A 23522-nucleotide genomic window follows, 5' to 3' on the forward strand; every position below is an offset into this window, starting at 1 on the left:
CTGCTCATCGTGGACTAATGTTATTAGTGGAGTCCCTCAGGTTTCAGTATTGGGGCCTTTATTGTTTTCTGTATTTATAAATGATATTGATGATGGTATATCAGGCTTAATGTCCAAGTTTGCAGACGATACGAAGGTTGGCAGGGTTGTCAAGGACACTACTGACACTATGCTGCTGCAACAGGATTTGGAAAGGTTGAGCAGATGGGCTTCGAGGTGGCAAATGAAGTTTAACATTGACAAATGTAAAGTACTACATATGGGAAACAGCAACCCCAGAGCAACGTATCAACTCTGTGGTACTACACTGACAGTGGTAGAGAATGAAAGGGACCTGGGGGTGGTGGTGCAGGCAGATATGAAGTTCTCTGAGCAGTGCAGACGAGCTGCAAGAGTAGCTCATGGTGTATTGTCAATGATATATAGGAATTTTTCTAGCAGGGATAAGGAGGTGATTATTCCCTTGTATAAGGCAATGGTCAGGCCACACCTAGAGTACTGTATACAGGCCTGGAGGCCTCATTTCAGGAAGGATGTAGAGCTGCTGGAACGAGTACAGAGAAGGGCAACTAGATTGGTGAATGGGACAAAGGGGTTCTCTTACGAAGAAAGGCTTAAGTTTTGCAAATTACAGTGTCTGGAAACTAGGCACCAGCGGGGTGATCTGATAGAGGTGTACAAAGCCTTGAATGGTTTGAGCATGCTCAATGCTGATGGGATTCTTCCTCTAGCTCAGAAAAATCACCTGAGAGGGCATAAATTCAAATTGAGGAAAGACAGATGTAGGATAGATGTGCGGAAATTTGCCTTTAGCCAGCGGGTGGTTGGTGGGTGGAACAGACTTCCATCCCTTGTCGTGGAAGTTGATAGCCTAAATAAGTTTAAGGCTCAGCTGGACAGGTATTTCGAACGAACAGAGGGGTGAAGTGGAAGTGGTTATTTTTATTTATTTATGTTACTTTTTTTTTTTTTTTTTTTTTTTGGCTGATGCTGCATAAGCTTGCTTTCTTGCATCAAATGCCTCTACTAATGCTAATGCTAATGCTAATCAGCACTAGGCAGTGAAGGATTAAAAAACACTGCATGGTCTGACAAATCCCAGTTCCTGCTGTTTCATGCTGATGACACAACTAGAATATGATGAAAATAGTATAATAGTATAAGTCCTACCCTGCTAGGTGTCAACAATATAGGCTGATGGTGTGCCAAGTATTTTTATAATGCACACTATGTCCCTTGATTCCAGTGGAGCAACATTTGAATGCCGCAGTGATGTGCTGCTGAGTATATCCATATGAAAGTGGATTCTTCCAAAAGGATAATGCACCAAGGCCAGAACTGTAAAGAACTGGTTCCATGAATGTGAGAGTAAATTGAGGCTACTACACCAAGCACCAGATCTCAATCCAATTGAGATGAGGTGGAACAAGTGCTTCTGAGTAAAGATCTGCAACCATCCAGTTTTCAAAAACTGAGATGTAATTGTATGATTCAATTGTATGAGATTCTATGAAATTGTCAAATGTGTATATAAATATGTATCTACATTGTAATTATTCACTAGAGTGTATTAAAATTGTTTTTTTTTACCAAATGTATTGCTTATAGTTACTCATAGATACTGACACTTGCTTGCTGCTATAAACAGACTGCATTAAATCTGAGGGGGAATACTTAACCCTCCTCAAGCCAGAAATCTCTGAACTATCTCAGAATCCTGCAGTCAGGTAGTGCAATGGGGATAGGAGGGGAACTTTTATAGCTTAAGTCCGGTACAGTTCTGATTAACGCCTCTATAATATTGGAAAAGTAAATTAGCAATACAGCAAAGAAAATAAACCCTCCCCCACACAGTTAAACGAAAGGGATATAATTCACGGATTTCGGGAATGCCTAATTGAAAAGATGGTTTCTGAAGAATTGCAGCATTTGATGGATGCTCTGAGTACGATACCAATTTCATCGAGTGAATGTCAACGAGGATTTTCACAAATGAATCTGATCACCAGCTCAACCAGAGCTTCATTGAGGACAAAAACAGTTTCTTCACTACTGTTTCTTAAAATTGTAGGCCCACTGCTGACCCACTTCAATCCAGCAAAATATGTTGATTCATGGCCGCTTCGGAAATGTCATTCAGCAACCGACACACCAAGAGGAAGAAAAGAAGTTGGCATAGGGTTTCAGATGAAAACTTAATAAAAATTTGGAATATTCTACAAAAACTTTATTACGAAATTATTTTTACTTGTTATTTATTTTTACTTATTATTTTTAGGGTCTGTAGTCTAACGAAGGACCCTTATAATGTTACTCGGTTGTCTGTCTGTCCATCCGTCTGTCACAGCATCCTATCTCTGAAACCATTCAACCTACTGACTTGAAATTTTGCATGGATTTGTACATCATGTGGGCCAACATAACGCCATATTGATCGTTGTTGACAAAAATTTGTCTGAAAAATGGAGGTAAAATGTGGGGGGGGGACATAAAATGTCGACAACTTATAGTTTATTACACACCGTTGGAAAGAGCTCAACTAGTAGGTTTAAAATATAATTTTAAAATATTTTTAAAAATAAAAATGGCAGCACCAAACAGGAAAATTTGAGTAATTTTCGTGACCCCCACCCTCTATTTCTGTCGCTAGAGTGTATTAAAATATTAAAATAATAAATTAAGTGTATTAAATTTTTAGCTAATGGAGCTAAAAATTTAAAAATCACATTAGCTAAGCGTTATTCAATGCTTATCAAGGGAAAACTATTCCGATTGAAATCTATCATTTACTTTTGTGCTAAAATTAAAAAAATCAATATTTTATTGCACTTTGATAGCACACTTCTTTGTACTAAGTAACTCCCCTTTTGCTGCCAAAAAGGTTGCTAAATAGTGAGTTAATTAATTCTATAAAGGTCATTTATAAATTTTGCGCCGAGAAGTATTTTTAACAATTTTCAAAGCTGGAGTTGTCCCAGCAAGGAGGTACTAAGAGAGCCAGTATTGAGGCAGCAGAGGTAAAGAGGTGCCTGTGTGGACCCTTGCTCGACCCTCACCTGCCAGTTGCTTCTCCTCCAAGTCTTTAATCACTTCTCCATAAAGAAGTTGGAGTCGCGTCTCCCACCCTTGTCATTCACAACAACTGGAAAGACTCAAACAGACAGTTTCATTAGTTGCTCAGTTCTGGGCCAATCCGGGTACTAGAAATTTTTTCAGTCACCATAAAGTTCTCTATTTGAAATACTACACTAACAACCATTCACTACGGACCCTTCATCCTGAGTGCCCGGCACTCAGTAGTTGACCGATTTATTTACTTATTTTACTTATTCTTTTATGTACTTGAATAATAAATTTATGCTTAATAAACTGTGTTAATATACTAAATTTGTTGTTCTTATTCCAAAAACATTACTACTAAAGTAACAATATCAGGAAAAAAAAATTTTAGAGTATTTTTTCATATCCTTTTAATTTTCAATTTTTCCTGATAGCAAAGAATGAGTACCGGCACCTTTTTTTTTTTTTTTTTTTTTTACAAAAAAAAGCACTGGTCGTACATATGTATCTACTGAATGTTTAGTCTAATGTACTATATTATATTCTTCAAAACATTCTTTAATATTTCTTAACATTAAAATATCTATATATTTAATATGGAAGCCATTTTCTTTCGAAAGTGCGAACTAGAGTCAGGATTAATGGATCGGGCGGCTGGAACTGGTCTCAAATTGAAGTATTTCTTCCTAGGTGTGCAGAAAGTTGTTAAAATTTAAAAATTCCGAATAGCTTTATTTTACAGAACAGGCCAGTTTTGTAGTACAAATGAGAATAGTTCAACATTCACTTCGTAGATGGAGCCACATGAAGATGTTAACCATTAAACAAACAGTTGTCTAAGTTGAAAAGGCATTTTTTTTTCTGCACTTTTAACTATTTAACAATTTGCACATTCGCACAGTCATGTCCATTGTTCCAAAAAAATAAAATAAATAAATAAATAAAAATAATAATAATAATACAGTGGTACCTTGGTTTGTGAGCATAATTCGTTCTGGAAATGTGCTTATAATCCGAAGCACTCATATATCAAAGCGAATTTCCCCATAAGAAATAATGGAAACCCAGATGATTCGTTCCAAAACTCAAAAATATTCATATAAAAATGACTAATACAAAATACATATACCTTTTATATTTTTAATATTTAAATTAAATATACAAAAAGCAATCGAATTTATTAATTATTGGGTAGGACGACTTTCACTGTCACTAACGGAATCACTGCTGTCTACTGACTCTTTTTCTTTTTGTGCGACTTTAACAAGGAACCTATCCAATGACACTTGCTTTTGCCTCCTTTTGAGGATTTCGCGGAAATATGACATTGCACTGTTGTTAAACAGATTCATCGCTCATACTGCCACAGCCTTACTCGGGTGGTGCTTTTCTACAAAATTTTGCACTGTTTCCCACATTTTACACACCTCCCTAGACGCCTCCATAGCCAGGTGGGAAGGAGCAGCAGTGCGTAGCACACGCTTCTTGACTAGACCGAGGTTCGAGCCCGTCACCACCAAATACGGAGGATGCGGAAAGGTCAGGGAATGACCACCGCATATCCCAGAGCAATATGGCCTTAGTTGCTAATGCTCCTAAAAACCATTAAAAAAAAAAAAAAAAAACACACCTCCCTAATCTCATTTGAAGAGAGGGAGCTCTGCTTTTTTTTCTCCTCCTCCTCGGACGAGATCTCCTCCATAACCTCTTGCTGTTGCTCGTGATGCAGATCCATCAGTTTGTCGGTGGTAAACTCCTGGACATGTTCCTCCACCAGCTCTTGAATGTCGTCCTTATTCACCTCCAGTCCCATGGGGTTCCCCAAGGACACAATTTAATTGACAACTGGCAGCTCCTGTTCATGAGCAAAACCCTCGATGCAATCAGGCCACAGTTTTCTCCAAGCAGAATTGAGGGTTCTCTTGGTGACCTCATCCCAGGCTTTATCGATGATCTTGAGGCAGTTTACGATGTGGAAATGATTTTTCCAAAACTCTCGGAGGGTAAGGTTAGTTCCTTCAGTCACCTCGAAGCATCGCTGAAATAGTGCCTTGATGTAAAGCTTTTTAAAGTTCGAAATGACCTGCTGATCCATGGGCTGGAGTAATGGAGTAGTGTTGGGAGGAATTGACCTTAATGAACTCGAATTCTTCCAGTAAGTCGTCCACAAGGCCTGGAGAATGAGCAGGAGCATTATCCATAACCAGCAAGACTATTTGAGTATCAATTTTTTTTCTAAAAGGTATTTCTTCACTGCAGGACCGAAGACCTCGTGGATCCACTCAACGAACAAGATACGAGTGACCCATTGCTGTTGGACCTCCATATAACGTTTAACTGGCTCTTCTGCACCTTGCATTTCTTGAAGGCTCGTGGATCCTCAGAATGATACACAAGCAGGGCTTGCAATCACTGCTTGCATTAGCACACAGCATGAGGGTGAGATGGTTTACGTGGGCTTGTGACCGAGCATTGCATTCTCTTCTGCTGTAATGTAGGTCCTCTTTGGCATCTTTTTCCAAAAAAGCCCCGTCTCATTGCAATTAAAAACTTGCTGCGGCAGGTAACATTCGGAAACCACGAGCTTCTGGAACTGGCAATGAATGCCTCAGCTGCCTTAGCGTCTGAACTCGCAGCCTCTCCATGCCTCACAACATTATGGATGCCACTTCTTCTCTTAAAATTATCAAACCATCCCCTGCTTGCCTTGAAGCCTTCTTTGTTTTCTGTAGACGTACCGGGCAGTTTATTTACAAGGTCGGCATACAAGACCTTTCCCTTCTCACAGATCAAGTTCTCGGTCACAGTATCACCTGCTAGTTGCTTCTCATTTATCCACACCAAAAGCAACTTTTTTACATCTTCCAGAATACGTGGCCGTTGCTTTGATACTCTCGTGACTCCTTTTGCTACATCTAGCCCCCCTTAGTTCTTCTTTAATACTGTGCAAATCGTTGATGTAGACTTCTTATAAAATCTTGTGATGGCGGCCACTTGCGTACCTTGTTCGTGCTTCCCAATGATTTCCTTCTTAACTTCTACCGTAATCATCTCCTTCTTCTTACTGCCTTCCTTTTCAACCCTTTTCTTCATTGGGGCCATCGTCGGTACAGTTAATAAAGAACAGTCACTACATTTGGACACAAAATAAAAAAATGTTTTATGCACATACATGTGGTCACAACGCTAGCATGAATGTTGACTATACGAATGAGGTGTGCCGACTAAGGCCGTGCATGCGAGATGATTACCCACAATCCCGAGCGGCTTGTGATCATGTGACGCTCGGCAGACAAAGCATATAGGTAAACTCGTATTGCAAGACCTCACTCGTTTATCAAGTTAAAATTTATTAAAAATTTTTGCTCGTCTTGCAAAACACTCGAAGACCAAATTACTCGCAATCAAAGGTACCACTGTAATAATAAAATTCTGCTACCAATTGCAAAATTGCCTACCTTAAAAGAAAGAAATAATCATTAGGATTCCATTGCACTGCCCACTGTATGTCCCCACTTTGCACATGCGAGCTCATACACTCATTGCCATTCGTTACATTTAATACATTCAGAACTCATCATTTTATTATTATCAACTTCGAATTTATTTGTTTTGAGGTTATTTAAGGTAAGTAATTTAAAGATTTAGAAGTACAGTAAACCCCCGCTTTTCGCGGTATCTGTATTTGCGGTTTCGCGTATTCGCGATCGCTGATTTAATATAAAAATGAAACCTAAAAAAATGTGAATTTTAAAGCGCTGTGAACATTTTCCGTCATAAAAAAACATGGGGGTGGCTAAAATTATCTTTCCCGGTCAAAACAGCGCTCAGTGGGTGGGAGGAGAGAGGTGACAAAATCACGAGCATGGATGTTTCTCGCTAATCCTTGTTCAGTATATGTTATGCGTTTGTCATGGAAGGTTTCGTTGTTTGCTTTTAATTTATATGATTATAAATTGAACAAATTTATCAATTTATAAATTGATATACTTCCAAAAGTGATAAATCTACCGTTTTGCAGTGTAAAACGGACTTTTTCGAGTGTGTTAATGGAAGAAAGTGACTTTATTGTGGACAAGTTCTTTCTAACCCGTACAAAAATATGGCTACGAATAACAAGGGAAATGTGAAAAGATCAAAGAAGGTGATGACTACCGAATAAAATTGAGTTATTAGACAAAATTTCTAATGGTGAAAGTGTCTCCTCAGTTGCAAAACATTATAAAATCAATGAGTCAATGGTACAATCAATCAAGAAATCGGAAGAAAAAATCCGCTGTAGTGTCCTTGAAAACGCACTAATTGCTTCAAAAATTTGCTCTGTAACTCGTGATGTTCAATTAGAAAAAGCTTTAAATCTGTGGATAGAAGACCGAACTCAAAATAAAATTCCGTTAAGTTCACTCATCATTCGTGAAAAGGCAAAACTCCTTTATCAACACTTTAGCGAAACTGGTGATAGCACTGGCGGGATACATTTTTTAACTAGCAAAGGCGCAGCTTGAAATTTCTAATAAATATTACATTTAATATTAAATTGTTTCTTATTTTCATTTCAATGCCATATGCTTGCATTTCACTATGTACTGTCTATGTACATGGTCATATTATGAAGGTACATATAATACATAATAGACAAAATTTTAGACTAGTTTTTCTTCTATATTTTGTACTTTGGAACGGAACCCCTTTATTACTATGGGAGCCACAACTCGGTATTCGCGGCATTTCTCAGGTTTACTGTACTGTATGTCACAGTAAGAGCGTGGAAGACTTGTCTGCAGCCATGCTACTCTGGCTGGCCGTGTTGAATGTATCTTGTAGCAAAGAAGAAACGCCTTTTCATTCTGTTCTGAAAGACCAATCCTGAATTTACATGTATACTGTATATTGATACTACATGGGTACTACATTTCTTTAGGACAGCTAGAGAAAAACTCTACTACCAATTGAGAAAATTTTGCAATGGGTACACCTAGCTGTAGCCATTGCATACAATAGACCTAACCGATTTGGTCTCAAATTGAAGATATTTCTTCATAGGTGTGCAGAAACGTGGGAAAATATAAAAATTCCAAGTAGCATTTTGGAATTTTTATATTTTCAAAATAAGAAATCAGAAAGGATTCGATGCGTACTGGCTTACCTGCTCACGATCAAACATAGACTACATTTCTTTAGGATAGCTAGAGAAAATCTCTGATACCAATTGCAAAATTTTCGCAATGAATACAGCCAGTTATCGTTTCATTTTTCTTTAGTACAGCTATCTATGCAAAATGCATTAGTGTTACAAATTCAATGCTCAAATTAATTCTTAAATAAGTGAAACATTATTTTTAAAAAATATATATATATATATATAGTTAAAAACCTACCATCTTGAAAGACTCTTTCAACATTTAAGCCATATGTGGCACATGTTTCATAATATGAACACCTTTTTAAATCACTAGCTAACTTCCTGGCTCTGGTATCATCAATTACTCTTGGGTTATTTTCACTAATGGCATCTGAAGAGGAAAAAATATATTAATGTCATATTTTCCTTAAATTTAACTTTTTCATGGTATTTATTTATTTATATTTAGATTCTATCTGTTATTTGATTCTGATTTTGTCAGGTTTTTTTTGTTACATTGCTTTAAAAATCTCAACAAAACTTTTATTAATTAATTAAGCATTCCATTATATAGACTTACATAATTAATGTGTCTTGGTCCTTACACATTTTTAAAATAAACAGTTTCAGTATTTTCAATAAAAGATTAAAAGTGTGCACAATCAAGAAGTAACAGCTTTTCTGTTTTACATAACCATTGTAGTTAGTTTTTAAGTGAGAATGTTTTTAATATCAATCCATTACTCGTGGATTGAGATTAATAATAATCCCAATATTATTATCCAAAAAGCCAACAAAGGCGACACCATCGTTATTCTAGTTAAATGGGACTATGTAAATAAAATACAACAAATTCTTTCCGACTCCCAAACCTATAAAATTGACAATAATTACACCAGTTCAAAGCTAAAAAACAAGTTAGATACCCTGCTTAGAAGGTTATGAGCAAATCATGAAATAAACTTGCACACCTTACAACAAATAGGTATCCGCAACAATGTCTTACCCCATATGTTTGGCATTATTATGCTTCATAAACCTGACCACCCTTTAAGTCCAATTGTTTCCTATAGTAAATCTACCTTTGCAAATTTATCTTCCTTCCTGGTAAAGATCATTTCTCCCCATATGAAATATTCTAAATTCCAAATCTATAACACATGTCAAGCCTTTGAACATATAACCTTTTCGTGTTATCCAGAAACGATTTATTAGTTTCCTTTGATGTAGTGTCCCTATACACTAATGTAGACCTAGATTACACTTTGCAAGCCCTACGTGACCTCGGACAATGACAACAACTTAGCCAGCTGGACTTTTCGTAACATCGACAGTATTTTGGAACTTGTTACTGTACTAATCAAAGCTAGACACTTCTATTTTCAAGACAAAGTGTATGAACAGATTTTCGGACTCCTTATGGGTCTAGGAATGGCAGCTCCCTTATCTGAAATATACCTTGCCACGGTTGAACATCAAACTCTTCAACCATTTCCAGCAAATATTAAACTTTACATCCGTTATGCAGATGATGTTCTAATAATTGGAGACCAAAACACCATCAACAATCTTTTTACCAGATTCAAGGACAAGTCTGCTAGGGATAAAAGGATGGTTAAGTGGAAGAAGACAAAGAGTGGTTATCAATAGGAACTGCTCTTTGTGGATTAATATTATTAGTAGAATCCCCCAGGGTTCAGTGCTGGGCCCATTATTGTTTTCAATATTTATTAATGATGCTGATGAACCTATCAGGCTTAACATATAAGTTTGCAGATTACTTTGGCACTACTGTCAAGGGTAAAGGCTTTTGCTTTCGTAAGGGTGACTACAGTTGTGTCTCAGACAGTTTTTAAATCCTAAGCAGTGGGACCAACTGATGATGCTACCAACAGCAGACTGCTTGCAAATTCTTAAAAAGGTTGGCAGAGTGGTTAACAACAGTAATCAGAGTGAGTTACTGCAACAATATCTAGGAAAATTAGATTTATGGACAAAGAAACAGCAGCTGAAGTTTAACATTGACAAATGCAAGGTACTGCATATGGACAGCAGCAATCCCAGAGAACTTATCAACTGTGTGGTATTACACTCAGGGTAATGGAAAATGAAAAAGACCTTGTGCTGTCAGATCAGTGCAGACATTCTGCTTGGACAGCTCATTGGGTTTTGTCAAGGATATACAGAAACTCTGCTAGCAGGAATAAGGGTGATTATTCCTTCACACAAGGCCATGGTTAGACCACATCTTGCATACTGTATACATATAGGCCTTACTTTAGGAAGGATGTAGATCTACTGGAATGGGTTCAGAGAAGGGCAACCACATTGGTGAATGGAACAAATGGATGTTCCTACCTAGAATGGCTTCAGTTCTGAAAAATTTCAGCATCTGGAGACTAGGCACCTGTGGAGAGATATGATGAGGTGTTTAAATCCTTGAATGGATTGAGTAAGCTAGATGTTAATGGCATTCTTCCTCTTTCTGAAATTACACACACGAGAGGGCATAAATCAAGTTGAGGAAGGATGGTTGCAGGATAGATGTGTGGAAATTTTCCTTCAGCCAGGGGATAGTTGATTTTGAACAGGCTTCCATCTGTTGTTGTGGAAGTGGTCAGTTTGAATAAATGCAAGGAAGAACTGGCCAAATTTTTGTAGGGTATGAATGGGTGAAGTGTGTATTTCTTTTTCTTTCTTTTTTTGGCTGATGCTATATAAGCTTTCTTTCTTACATCATTTGCTACCACTACTACTACTACAACTAGCTATGTACCCTATTAAGATTAATGTACTGGTATCATAAAAATAAGTGAGAGTTAAAAAAATAAGCAAAAAAATTTATAGGAGTGTCTTATTTACGTGTCTTGTAATTTTTCTACAAATTTAACAGACACTTTTTGGCACGGCAGATAACTTATTTCTTTATTATATTTGGAATGGTATAATTGTTGAAATTATTTTATAACCACACAAAAAGGAGTTAAACTATAATTGGCCTTTTTCTTTAGAGGCTGAGAGCAGACAGCAATTGCAGCTTAAAAAAATTTTTAAACTAATAAAATAAATGGTGTCTCGCTTTTTTAGTGGTGCCTCTGTAGCCAGGTGGGCAGGAGCAGCAGTGTGTAGCACACACACTTCTTGATTAGACTGGGGTTCGAGCCCGTGACTGCCAAATACGGAGGATGCGGAAAGGTCAGGGAATGACCACTGCATATCCCTGCAGCAATATGGCCTTAGTTGCTAATGCTCCTAAAAACCAAATAACAAACAAACAAATTTTTTTTTTTAGCAGGGTTCCCGTTATTCTTTGTGTGTGTGTGTGTGTGTGTGTACTTTATTTAACTGTGGACTTTATTTAACTACTTTAAAAATTTTTAAGCCATATTTCCTCATGTCTAGTTGATACTGACAAGAATATTGTTTGTAAAAAAAAAAAAAAAAAAAAAGAGTTAAATCTGATATTCATTTATTACTATTATACAGTGGTGTTCGAAAGATGAGTTAGAAATGTTTTTCTTTTTAATCTTAAGTGTGTAAATTTTAACATGAAATTTAACATCCTGTGGTAAAATTAATTTTTAAACTGATATATCCAAATGTCATGTCAGAACATAATTTTAACCTCTAACATGCAAATCAGATGAACTATAAAAACGTGCATTACAGCACATCTTTCTAATATAGTCTGAATCTAATTAAGTTTTTATTTTTTGCAGACTACAATACAGATGACTAGAAGATTCAGAGTGTAGTTGCCAAGTGCCCAGTTTTTGGCCAGTCTGTTTTTCAACTGCATTTGCAGTTTATACCTTCAACCAGAAATACAAGGGACACTCAATAAGTTATCTACCTTGAATATTGATATGCTTGATATATATGTGAGGTGTGGCAATAAAGTTCCTGAATTGGAGCAATAAAAGGAACACAAAATGAAGAAGCTCAAAAACTGTTTTATTTTTATTAAAAGTAATCACCACCTGACTGAATCCTCATTATACCATTCTAAAAGTTTCTGAAAAGAGTCAGCAAAGATGTTCAATTCAGCAGTTACATTTTTCTTTATATCCTCAACATCCTGAAATCTCTTTCCTTTGAGGGCAATTTTCACCTTGTTTGTTGTAAAACATGATCCGCATCATGGACTTATTTGACAAATGGTCTGCTTATTCATATCCAACTCATAAGCCATCATTCTGAGGGTCAAATAATGATCTCGTGCCATAATTTTCTGAACTTTTGCAATGCTGTCCTCATTTCGAAAGGTTGGCATATGCCCACTTCTTGGATCACCACAAACATCCTCACATCCATCTTTGAACCACGTATACCATTCAAACACACTGGCATGACTTAAATTTTCATTGTTATAAACAGTTTTTAATATTGATACAATCCATTTGCTCCACTGCAAAATCATAATGCAGAATGTTAATGCTACTAATGAAATTAGTTGTTACTTGCAACCTGTCAGCATACTAGACAATCTCTGAAACACCATCTGTTGGAGGAAGTTTGAACTACAACATACCACTTCCGTTTATTTTCAAATTTATAGAACATGACTGCAGCTGCACCAGTTTAGGAGTTAGCATTAGCAAAGGCACATGATGCAAGAAAGCAAGCTTATATAGCATCAGCCAAAAAAAAAAAAAAAAACCCTTATTTCACCCATCCACTTGCTCCAAATGTTTATCAAGTTCTGCCTTGAATCTATTTAAGCTATCAACTTCTACGACAGATGGAAGTTTGTTCCAACAATCAATCATCCACTGGCTAAAGGCAAACTTCTGCACATCTATTCTACAACCGTCTTTCCTCAATTTGAATTTATGCCTTCTCAGGCAATTATTCTGAGCAAGAGGAAGAATCCCATCAGCACTGAGTATGCTCAAACCATTAAAGGCTTTACACACCTCAATCAGATCACCTCACAGGTGCCTAATCTTCAGACACTATAATTTGCAAAACTTAAGCCTTTCTTCATAAGAGCAACCCATTGTTCCATTCACTAATCTTGTTGCCCTTCCCTGTACTAACAGCTCTACATCCTTCTTAAAATGAGGCCTCCAGACCTGTATACAGTACTCAAGGTGTGGTCTGACCATTGCCTTATACAAGGGGATAATCACCTCCTTATCCCTGCTAGAAAAATTCCTGTATATCATTGACAAGACACCATGAGCTACTCTTTCAGACTGTCTGCACTGCTCAGAAAACTTCATATCTGCCTGGACAATTACCCCCAGGTCCTTTTCATTCTCTACCACTGTCAGTGTGGTACCACAGAGTTGATACGTTACTCTGGGATTATTGCTTCCCATATGTAGTACTTTACATTTGTCAATGTCAAACTTCATTTGCCACCTCTCAGCCCATCTGCTCAACTTTTCTAGATCCTGTTGCAATCCATTTGTCAATGTTAATGACACTGTCATTAGTGTCATTAACAACCTTGCCAACCTTCGTATTGTCTGCAAACTTGGACATTTAGCCTGATATACCATCATCAATATCATTTATAAATACAGAAAACAACAATGGATCCAACACTGAACCCTGAAGGACTCCATTAATAACATTAGTCCACGAAGAGCAGTGTCCATTGATTACCACTCTCTGTCTTCTCTCACTCAACCATCCCTTTATCCATAGCAGCAATTTGCCTCCAATGTCACATTGCTCCAATTTGTGCAGCAGTCTTCCATGTGCAACAGTATCAAAGGTTTTTCCTAAGATCCAAATATATGATATCAAAGTTATTCTTTGCATCCAGTTCCTTTGTGACTACATCATAATATCCAATCAAATTAGTCAGACAAGAATTCCCCTTAACAAACCCATGATGTGTCCGATCTATAACTGAAGTCTTTTCTAGATGATCCTGCAATGCTTCTTTTATCAGTGCCTCCATTAATTTCCCTGGAACAGAAGTCTAATTACCTGTGTCTCCCTTTGATTCTCCTTTGTGGATTGGGTCACATTTGCACATCTCCAGTCCGTTGGGTAACTCCCGAGTCCAGGGAAGCTCTCATAATTATGGCTAAGGGTTTGCTTACTTCCTTTGCCACCTCCTTTAATATAACTTTAATATTCCATCCACCCCAGGTGCATTTCTTGTGTTTATCTTCAACAATTTCCCCTCCACTTTACTCTCAGTTATTACAAGATTATCTAGCTTACTGCCAGAGTTGAATACACCTCTAGCATTTCCCTCCCTGAATAACTCCTCATATGTGAATGTCGATGTTAGTTTGTTAGTTACCTGAGCAGGATCATCAACAGTTGAACCATCGATATCAAGTGGACCAATCTGATTCATCCCTTCCTTCTAGAGTTTACACAAGTAAAGAATTCTTTGCTGTTTTTCTTTGCATCCTTTGCCAAAGATTTCTCGTAATCTGCCTTTGCCTGCCTAACCTCCTTTGTAACTTGGTTACAGACTAGCTTATATCTATCATAGGCTTCTGTGCCACATGTTAATTTATATGTATCCCATGCATTTTTCTTCTCTGACACATGTCTAATTAGTTCATCTGATCATCTAAATCTTGAACAATATTTCTTTGTTGGTATGAAAAGCCTGGTAACTTCCAAGATTAATTCTTTGAATGCTTCCCATTTTGAATTTTTTGTTGGTAACATCATCAGTTGGTTCCACTGCATAGAATTTAAATACTGTCTCAGACCAACATAGTCACCTTTACGAAAGCAAAAACCTTTACTTTACTCTTTATGGTAGTTACCTCTTTGAGTAAATCCCACTTCAGCACACTGTGATCACTGCCACCTAGTGGTTCCTTTATCTGCAGATTCTTGATGCATAAAGAATCATTACTGATAATCAGATCAAGAGTATTACTCCCTCTAGTTGCCTCCCAAACATGCTGCTGTAGAAAACAGTCATCCAATAAATCCACAAAAGCCTTGCTACTGTGTGAGTGACCAACCCACAAATTCCAGTCAATATCCAGGAAATTAAAATCCCTTATTATAAGACCCTCTAATTTTCTGGCCCACTCTATTTCTCTGCACGATTGCTCATTATACTCATCAGATTCATTAGGCCTATAACACACACCTACTCTCATTTTCCAGTGCTTATGTCACACCAAACAGACTCAACATTGCATTGTCCACCAACATCAATTGGATGTACTTCCTTAGATTTTATGTGTTTCTTAACTAACAGCATAACCCCTCCTCCCTTCCTGTCCTGTCTATCCTTTCTGTACACATTGTACTCCCCAAATTCCAGTTCCACACTGCTTATGTCTGTGTGACACTATGTCTCTGATATCACAACAATATCTGCCTTTGATGTCTTGACTAGCACTTCAAGCTCATTGAATTTATTATCTGTACTCCTAGCATTGGTTACATGCAAGTATACATGCACCTGTTTCTACTCTTAGTTACCCTAACACAGCCCCTGTATTTACTTGTTCCACTATAACTCGCAGCAGTCCTGGAAATTCCCATTTCCTTGCTTTCCAGGCTGCTGCTCAATTGCATTTCAATAGAAGTAGTGCAAGAATCACTTTTATCTGCCAGCGGCTACTGTTAATCTGTTAGTCCGTGTATTCCCCAAGCTAGCAGTTTTCCGACCCACCTAACTCTGCTTTGATAGCATCAGCAAATATTGTTGCACCCTTTCTATTTAAGTGTATCCCATCCCTGTAGAAGCAGTATCTCCTGTTAATAAGCATAGATCAGGTTGAGAAAAATTCTACCCTTTGAGCCTTGTACAATCTCTCCAGGGCTGAATTGATTGACAAGGCTCTCATATCATATACCCCCTACTATCGTATCTGGGCAGAATTGCAGACACTTTCAAATTCAACCCTAACTCACGGCTTTTTTTCAGCATTGTCTTGTACTTGTTAAGTAATTCTGCTGGTCTCCTACTCTTAATATCATTAGTGCCAATGTGTACAACAATATCACCCTTTGTGCCCTTAAAGGATGATATCTGCCCTACAATGTCATCAACCTTTGTCCCTGGCAGACATACCCTGGTTCTGTTCCATCTATCCTTTTTGCGCAATATGTTCCCCGTTTCCTGAGAGTAGAGTCACCTACAACAACTAGTTCCTTAGGGACCAGCGCATTCTGCCTTGGGGGTTGCCTCTGTGTTGCGTGATGTTCAAGTGCAAGCTCTGGCATTGATGTGGGCAGCTGAGAGAATGATGGGCCCCTGAATTTAAATCCTTCGAGGGCATCCACCCTATCCTTCACGCTCTCAATGTTTTCACAAAGGAAAACATTGGGCCATCATTAAATTTTTAATAAAAGAAGGGAATGTACCAAATATTATTTATGAATGCACAACAACTGTATTTGGAAATGTTGCCCCTGCTGAATTCCAAAATTTTATAAAATTTGGTCTAAGCAGTTCAAATGCAAACGACAACCATAGAAGGTGACACCTGCTCAGAACAACAAATGGAAGTGACAATCCCAGAAATGTGCCAAAAATTTTAAAAAATTTAAAAAATTTTAAAAAATTTTAACACCCAATTATTATGCAGGATAATAAAGTGTCTACGATTTCCAGAAAATGTAATATTTCTGAAGGGCTAGTAGCAGCCATCATCAATGAACACTTGGAATGCCAAAGGTTAGTTGTTGCTGGATGTCAAGAATGCTCATGGCTATAGATAAAAGCTGCAGTCTGGATATCATGATGAAGATCCACAAGCGCTTCTTTCAAGAAATGAACATTCATCCTGGGATCGGAAAACAAAACAGGAGTCTATAAAAAAGCAGCACTATGAGGGTCAACCACTAGCCAAAAAAATCCAGTCCTCAACCTTCTGGGAACATCATAGATAGTTTTTGGGATAAGGAATTCTTTTGATAGACTATACACCACATAAGAAAACAATCACTGGAGATGTCAATGCTGCTATTCTAAAATTTTTAAGAGGGGCCACAAAGGAAAAGAGGAGGAAAATTGATACAAGGTGTCTTGCTTCTTCATGACACTGCTCCTGTACATAAGTCGAATGCTGCTCTGAGAGACCACAGATTCCAGGGTTAAACCACCACCCACCAGACTTGGCACCCCAATGATCGTTACCTCTTCAGAAACACTTGTGTGGGCATCAATTTTCAAGTGATGACAATCTAAATGAAGCTGCAAATGGCTTTTTCTGAGACCAGAAGAGACTTCTGAAGTGCTAGTCTTTGATGTTCTCTGCGGTATTTATTTCGCCAGGGCCCAGAGAAGATTGTTGTCGGCTATCGGAAATTGATTGATGAAAAGAGAAAGTCAACACTGTTCAAATATTTCTGCAACAGTAATTTCTTCATTGTGTATTTTATGTCAGAGATTCCCAAAGTTTCTCGGTTCACGGTGCCTTTAATGTCTCAGTAATTTTTTCAAGATGCACCCAGACCAAAAGAAATACCTAACAGTTTTGTTTAGTAGTTAGGTCCAAACAACTTAAATAAGAAATGCTGAAACTGTGAACTACCTCGAGCTAGTAGTTCGCGCGGTGTCCAACAGATGTCGAGTATCGCTGTGTTTCCCTCGAAAATTTGAAATATTCTGCGGCGCACAGTTTAAGAACCGCTGTTTTATGCAATAAACATTTAATTCCATAATTATTTTCATTATCTTTTACATTATATACAGTTAAAAAGTTATTTAAAAGGCATTTTTAAAATTCTTTATGGACATTCCAGAAGGTCAAGGACCAATTACAATTTTTTCTATTGGTTATGATATTCGATTAATGCGTTTCCATTTTCCGCGATGCACTCGCAGGACGAATTAATCGTGTTAATCGAGGCCCGCCTGTGCTTCAAAGGAACTCCATCTAAATAGCCAATAAGCATTGTGATTTTCCAAATAATAGTTCAGTCATTGAACTTTTTTATCACAGTTCATATAATATTTACAAATGTCAGATAAGTGCTTGACAAAAGAAAACAAATCTAATATTATTTTTAAAAAAATATTATATAAATATCAGCATTCTGGTAATCAAAATTTCCAATTCATGGGATAATGTTAACATCAAAAAAGACAGGAAAGGTAACCTGAAGATAATGACACCAACATCCTAGGATGACCACTATCTGTTCCTAAGAGCAAGATGCACCATTCAAATTTCCAATAGTGACATTTACTAAACTAGATATTGCTAAAAGTATTGCAACCTCTGAAGTATTATAAAAGTGAAATTGCTAATAATTATAGCTCCAATCATTAGGCTATAATTATTATTATGATAATGAAAAAAGAATGTGGTTGATAATCAACTGTAATTGCAACTTGATTCAAGTAATCATTGTTGCCAAAGATCACCTTAAAAATGGCCTAAAAAAGAACAAAACAAAATAATGAAAAAAAAATAATAATAATAATAATAAATAAATAATTTTACTTTTCTAATTAGAAAAAAAAGACTACATTAAAAAATAATAAATAATAAAAATAATAAAAAAATAAAAAGAAAAAATAATAATAAAAAACAATTAATATTACTATCTAATCCTGGCCACTTTCACTGATAACAGAGAACACAATCATAACAAGAATAGAAATAAAGCCAAACCACTTAAGGTAACCACAGAAAAGTGCTGGATTTGGAGGGGGGGGGGGGGTACTATAGCAATCAGTTCTCTCAGTGCACACCAAAAATCCCCATATCAAATTAAGTTCTTGGTACTTTCCTCCCTCTCCACAGATTTTTAAATTCCTTCTGGCTTCTAGATTGATATTACTGGAAGAAAAATTTCTGATATGGAGAGAGAAAAATGAGAAAAATGACTAAGTACTCATAAAGATATTAAAATGGCAAGTGGAAATCAATATACAGCTAACACTCAATTAACATACACAATGATTGCTTGGAAAACTATACATTAACTGAACAATGATTCCCATATAAACTCTTAATTTGTTGTAATATATTCCAAAGCTCTGCAAAAACTTGATTTTTGTTGTGATATGTTCCAAAGCTCTGTAAAAACTTGATTTTATTAAAATGAGATGTGAATAAAAACATTACTGTAAATACCTGAAAAACTAATCCTGATAAAATTCATTCAAAGAAAGCAAATGGTGACATCAAAAAATGACTCTGAATAGCATTACTGCTTCTTTCATTACCAGGATTAGCAGCCTCTGTGACTCCTATTGTCTCTTCCACCTTCACCATGATTTCTCTTAAATGTTTGGGGTCAAGTTCTTTGAAGGAGTGCTGGGGATTTCATCATCATTATCGCACCTTTCTTCAATTTGCACATTTGTGCCTGCAGCTCAAACAAATCATTAGTTGTGATGTCTTCTCTATAATACCCAGAAACTTATTCACATCTTCATTAAGATGTTTCACCATGTACAAAATTTCCTTTGTAATATTTTCTTGTGTTTTTTGAAAATCTTCAGTCATAGTCAAACTGCATGCATAGCTTTCTCCAACAATCTTTCATAGTGGATTGCTTGATATCTTTCCAGCTTGCAGCAATTTTTTTCACTGCCGTAATGATGTTACACTCCCCGCCTTCCAAAACTGCATGAGAATTGCTGCTTCCTTCCTACTGGTAGCAACAACAGTCTGAGCCACGGTTCTTCTCAAACAACACTGCTTAAAAGTGAAATTGAGTGGGTTAGAAGTATGGTGAACGAAGTCCAATTTTTCTTCAAGTCAGGCTACAGGTGTACTAAATCCCTTCAAGCCAATAACTATATTCAGTGAAAATGTAGACAAAGTCCTTAATTCTTTAGCCGGCTGATAGAGAGCAGTGGTGCCTTATAACACTGAAGAACATCTGATAGCAGCCATATCAGATGAAGAGCATCTGATAGTTTGTTCCAGCAATCAACCACCCACTGGCTAGCAGCCAGTGGGTGGTTGATTGCTGGAACAAACTTCCGTCTGTCATTGTGGAAGTTGATAGCTTAAACAGATTCAAGGCAGAACTGGACAAACATTTGGAACGAGTGGATGGGGCGAAATGAGAAGGGTGTGTGTGTGTGTGTGTGTGTGTGTGTGTGTGTGTGTGTGTGTGTGTGTGTGTGTGTGTGTGTGTGGTGTGTGTGTGTGTGTGTGTGTGTGTGCGAGTGCATGCATGTGTGTGTGTGTGTGTGTTTTTTTGGCTAATGCTATATAAGCTTGCTTTCTTGCATCATGTGCCCTTGCTAATGGTAGTGTTCATTGTTACAATGGACCAAATCCATCTTTCATGAGATTCAGCAGGAAAGTGATCCAAGTCCCCTTGTTTATAACCATGCAGTTACCTCTGTATTCGAATCACTGGAAGTGAATTATTATTGTCAAAATAAATACTGTCTAATTAATTTTAGTTACTGGAAGAGGCTGACAAGGTTTTTGATAATTATTATGCTTACACTTTTGATTTGCAAAGAAGCTCTTGCATTTTCAAAACTAACCACATCCATCATTTATTATAAGAGAAATTTGTACATATACAATTGTGGTGTCCACCCAGTTAAATCTGTACACTCTGTAATGTATGTGTGGAATGAGACAGAAGGTGGAAGAGGGTGTCAAGAAATCTCGACTGTTATTACAAAGCATTTAAAAGATAACACCAGCCAATGCACCAACATTACTCTCTATTGTGATGCTTGTGGGGGGCAAAACTGCAACATAAAGGTTTCAGTTGATTTACTGAAGTTGTGCAATGATCCTTCTATGGCTGACGTAGTATTCATGGTTTTTGGTCACCCTACCTACCAAACAATGCCGATTTCGGAGTTACAGAAAAGTTTAGTAAGAAACATTCATTGATATACAGCCCTGACAACTGGATTAATATAATCAAAAACTCAAAGAAAAAAGATCCACCATTTAAAGTAGTTGAACTTAAGCACAATGATTTTTTGTCATCGGAGCCTCTAGAAAAGACCATAGTCAATAGAAAAAAATAAAATAAAAATTGGCAAGGAGCCTGTCAAATGGCTTAACTTTCAATGGCTACAGTTTAAAAGAGGGTGTCTCTTCTCAATATTTTACAAAAACTCATCAAGCGATTTAATGCCATTTGAAGAAATTGACGTACAGAAGAAGAAGAAAATCGGTAGACCTCTGTCTTCATTGGTGCAAGTTAAACAAACTCAACTATACAAAGACTGATGACTCATAACAAGTACAAAGAAAGCAGACATGATTTTGTTATTGCCTTATATTCCTTCCTTGTCACCATAGTTTCCACAAAAAGTTGTCAGTGGAAAGGAACACTGGACTGCTGAAGTGTCTGGAGATGAGTCTCAAATTGTGCACAAATATACATGACTAATAAAAGTACCCACTTTTATAATTTTTTTTGTGCAAAAAAATTGTGATTTTGTTTCAATAATACATTATTTACTGAAATAAGTATTACTCATTCATTCAATCCTAAATAATAAAATTAGTTAGTAATAGGACTCTGTATTCTACAGAAGTGGGAAAATATTCCAGGAAATTCAAAGACAGAAGATATTAATAACTATTTTCAAATAAATATTGACATTATTTATTTAAATTTATCTAACAAATGAATTTTTTATTGGCTCATATGCAAATGTTGATTTTTTTTCAATACTATTTGAAAGTGACTTGGTTTGCTATCCTTCAGATCCTCTCAATTAATCCCTTGATCCACAGACTTTCTTTTTCACCACACCAGTTCCAGGAGCACCCTCACTTTACTTTCTCTTTTCACTGATCTGAACCACATGGCAAAAAATACTTCAAGGTATTGTTCCACTAAGACTAAAAAAAAACAGAACATGCAACCTGAACAGCAACTTACTTGAGACTGCTGAAACACCAGAGAAAGCAACGAAACCAAAAGCTTTGTTTTCAGTTTCACTTCAGATTTATAAGCATATTAGCTTCTAATCTCATAGATTTACTGTTCATACACCATGTTGATCACAGGAATCAGAGGAATGTATAATTATTGTAGCATTTACTAGGATAATATCATAATGGACCAAAAGCACAAAACATGATCTGTACATGTATTAGACAACAGTAAAGTATGAAATGTACATATCATCAGACAGTTTCATTGTAAGGGGCATGGCGACCAGCTTTCAGTGTTTTTTAAGATACACCCAAGAACACTTATACGTATGATTAAGGGGGAGGCATATGCCTCTTCTGCCCACCACTGAATACGCTTGTCATCAGATGTACGGTAAGCGAGCATTAGGTGAATGCTATATTCTCAAAAGTGACCGGACACTGCAAGTTTCAAAGAATCTTTTATTTATACAATATTTAATAGAGTTTCAGGCCATCTTTAGTCTTAATTACACAATGTATCCTTGTCGACAGACACTGAACCAATTTTTGACAACAGAAAGTGATATTCTGGTCCATTCCTCTTCCCACATGGCAATCAATTTAGTTAATGATTACAGGCATGTTTGCCTGGCCTGAAGCCAATGTTCCAGTTTGTACCAAGGGTGTTCACGAGTGGAGTTAAGATTAGGTCTCTAGGCAACCTAATGAAGATGTAATGTTTATACCTAGAGATTGTGTTGCGTTCTGATGTTATCAAACCAAGTAACTATGGGCTGTGTGGCATCACATAGTGCAGTGCTATTCAGAAATAGAAAAGGGCACTCTCCATACTGCTGCCACAGTGTAGGAAGAGTGGATTTATCCATAGTGCAGTTGTATAGCATGGCATTCACTTTTCCAGGAATGACAACCAGTGGTCTAGCCCAAACCATGATAAAAAAAAAAAAAAACCCCAGATAATGTCACCTCCACCAAACTAACCAGCTGGGACAACACATGCTGATAATTAATGAACATTCTCCAGACATCAGATCAGAAAATTACATACTGTGATTTAGTATCCAATGTTCTAGGGGCCAATTTACAACTGGTTGTGCACTAGAAAGTAAATTTTGTGACTGCAGCTCTTCCATAAAATTCAATACTATGCAGCTTCTCACATATCATCCTTCTACTACTATCAGATCTTATGGCCTCTCTTTGTTGCAATCGAACACTGTCAACTCATGTTTAATAGATGCGATGAGGACTATCGGGATCTATGTATCACTCTTCTGGGTGCCCTCTTTCCAAGAACTTCTGCAGTTTATCCAAACATTCCCCTGCTGTAGTAGTGCCATGCCATTTCCGTTCGGTGATTATGTCAGCTACTGTTGATTTGGGGGAAGGCACATGTGAACAGCCTCTGGCTTACCCAAATGTTGTTGCCTTTTGTTGGATATGAAAATAATGATAAATGGTGATGCTTAAAGCGGATACACTAAGGTGATATTTAAATAATATTTATAACTTATACAAACTTTCATAAATATGAGATTGTGTATTTTTGACACAAGCAGAAATACATA

General features: G+C 36.9%; 1 protein-coding gene across 1 annotated transcript in view; it reads right to left on the minus strand.

Annotated features, from left to right (window-relative positions):
- CenG1A (Centaurin gamma 1A) overlaps positions 1-23522 on the minus strand; it is a 751861-nt gene that overhangs the window by 157372 nt on the left and 570967 nt on the right. The window contains exon 6 of the mRNA XM_090380508.1: positions 8439-8573. Within this exon, the coding sequence (XP_090236634.1) occupies positions 8439-8573 (135 nt within the window). The remainder of the gene's footprint in view (positions 1-8438; positions 8574-23522) is intronic.

This window comes from Mastigoproctus giganteus, chromosome 1 (genome assembly GCF_048544385.1).
Source record: "Mastigoproctus giganteus isolate SK-2022 chromosome 1, ASM4854438v1, whole genome shotgun sequence".
NCBI lineage: Eukaryota > Metazoa > Arthropoda > Arachnida > Uropygi > Thelyphonidae > Mastigoproctus > Mastigoproctus giganteus.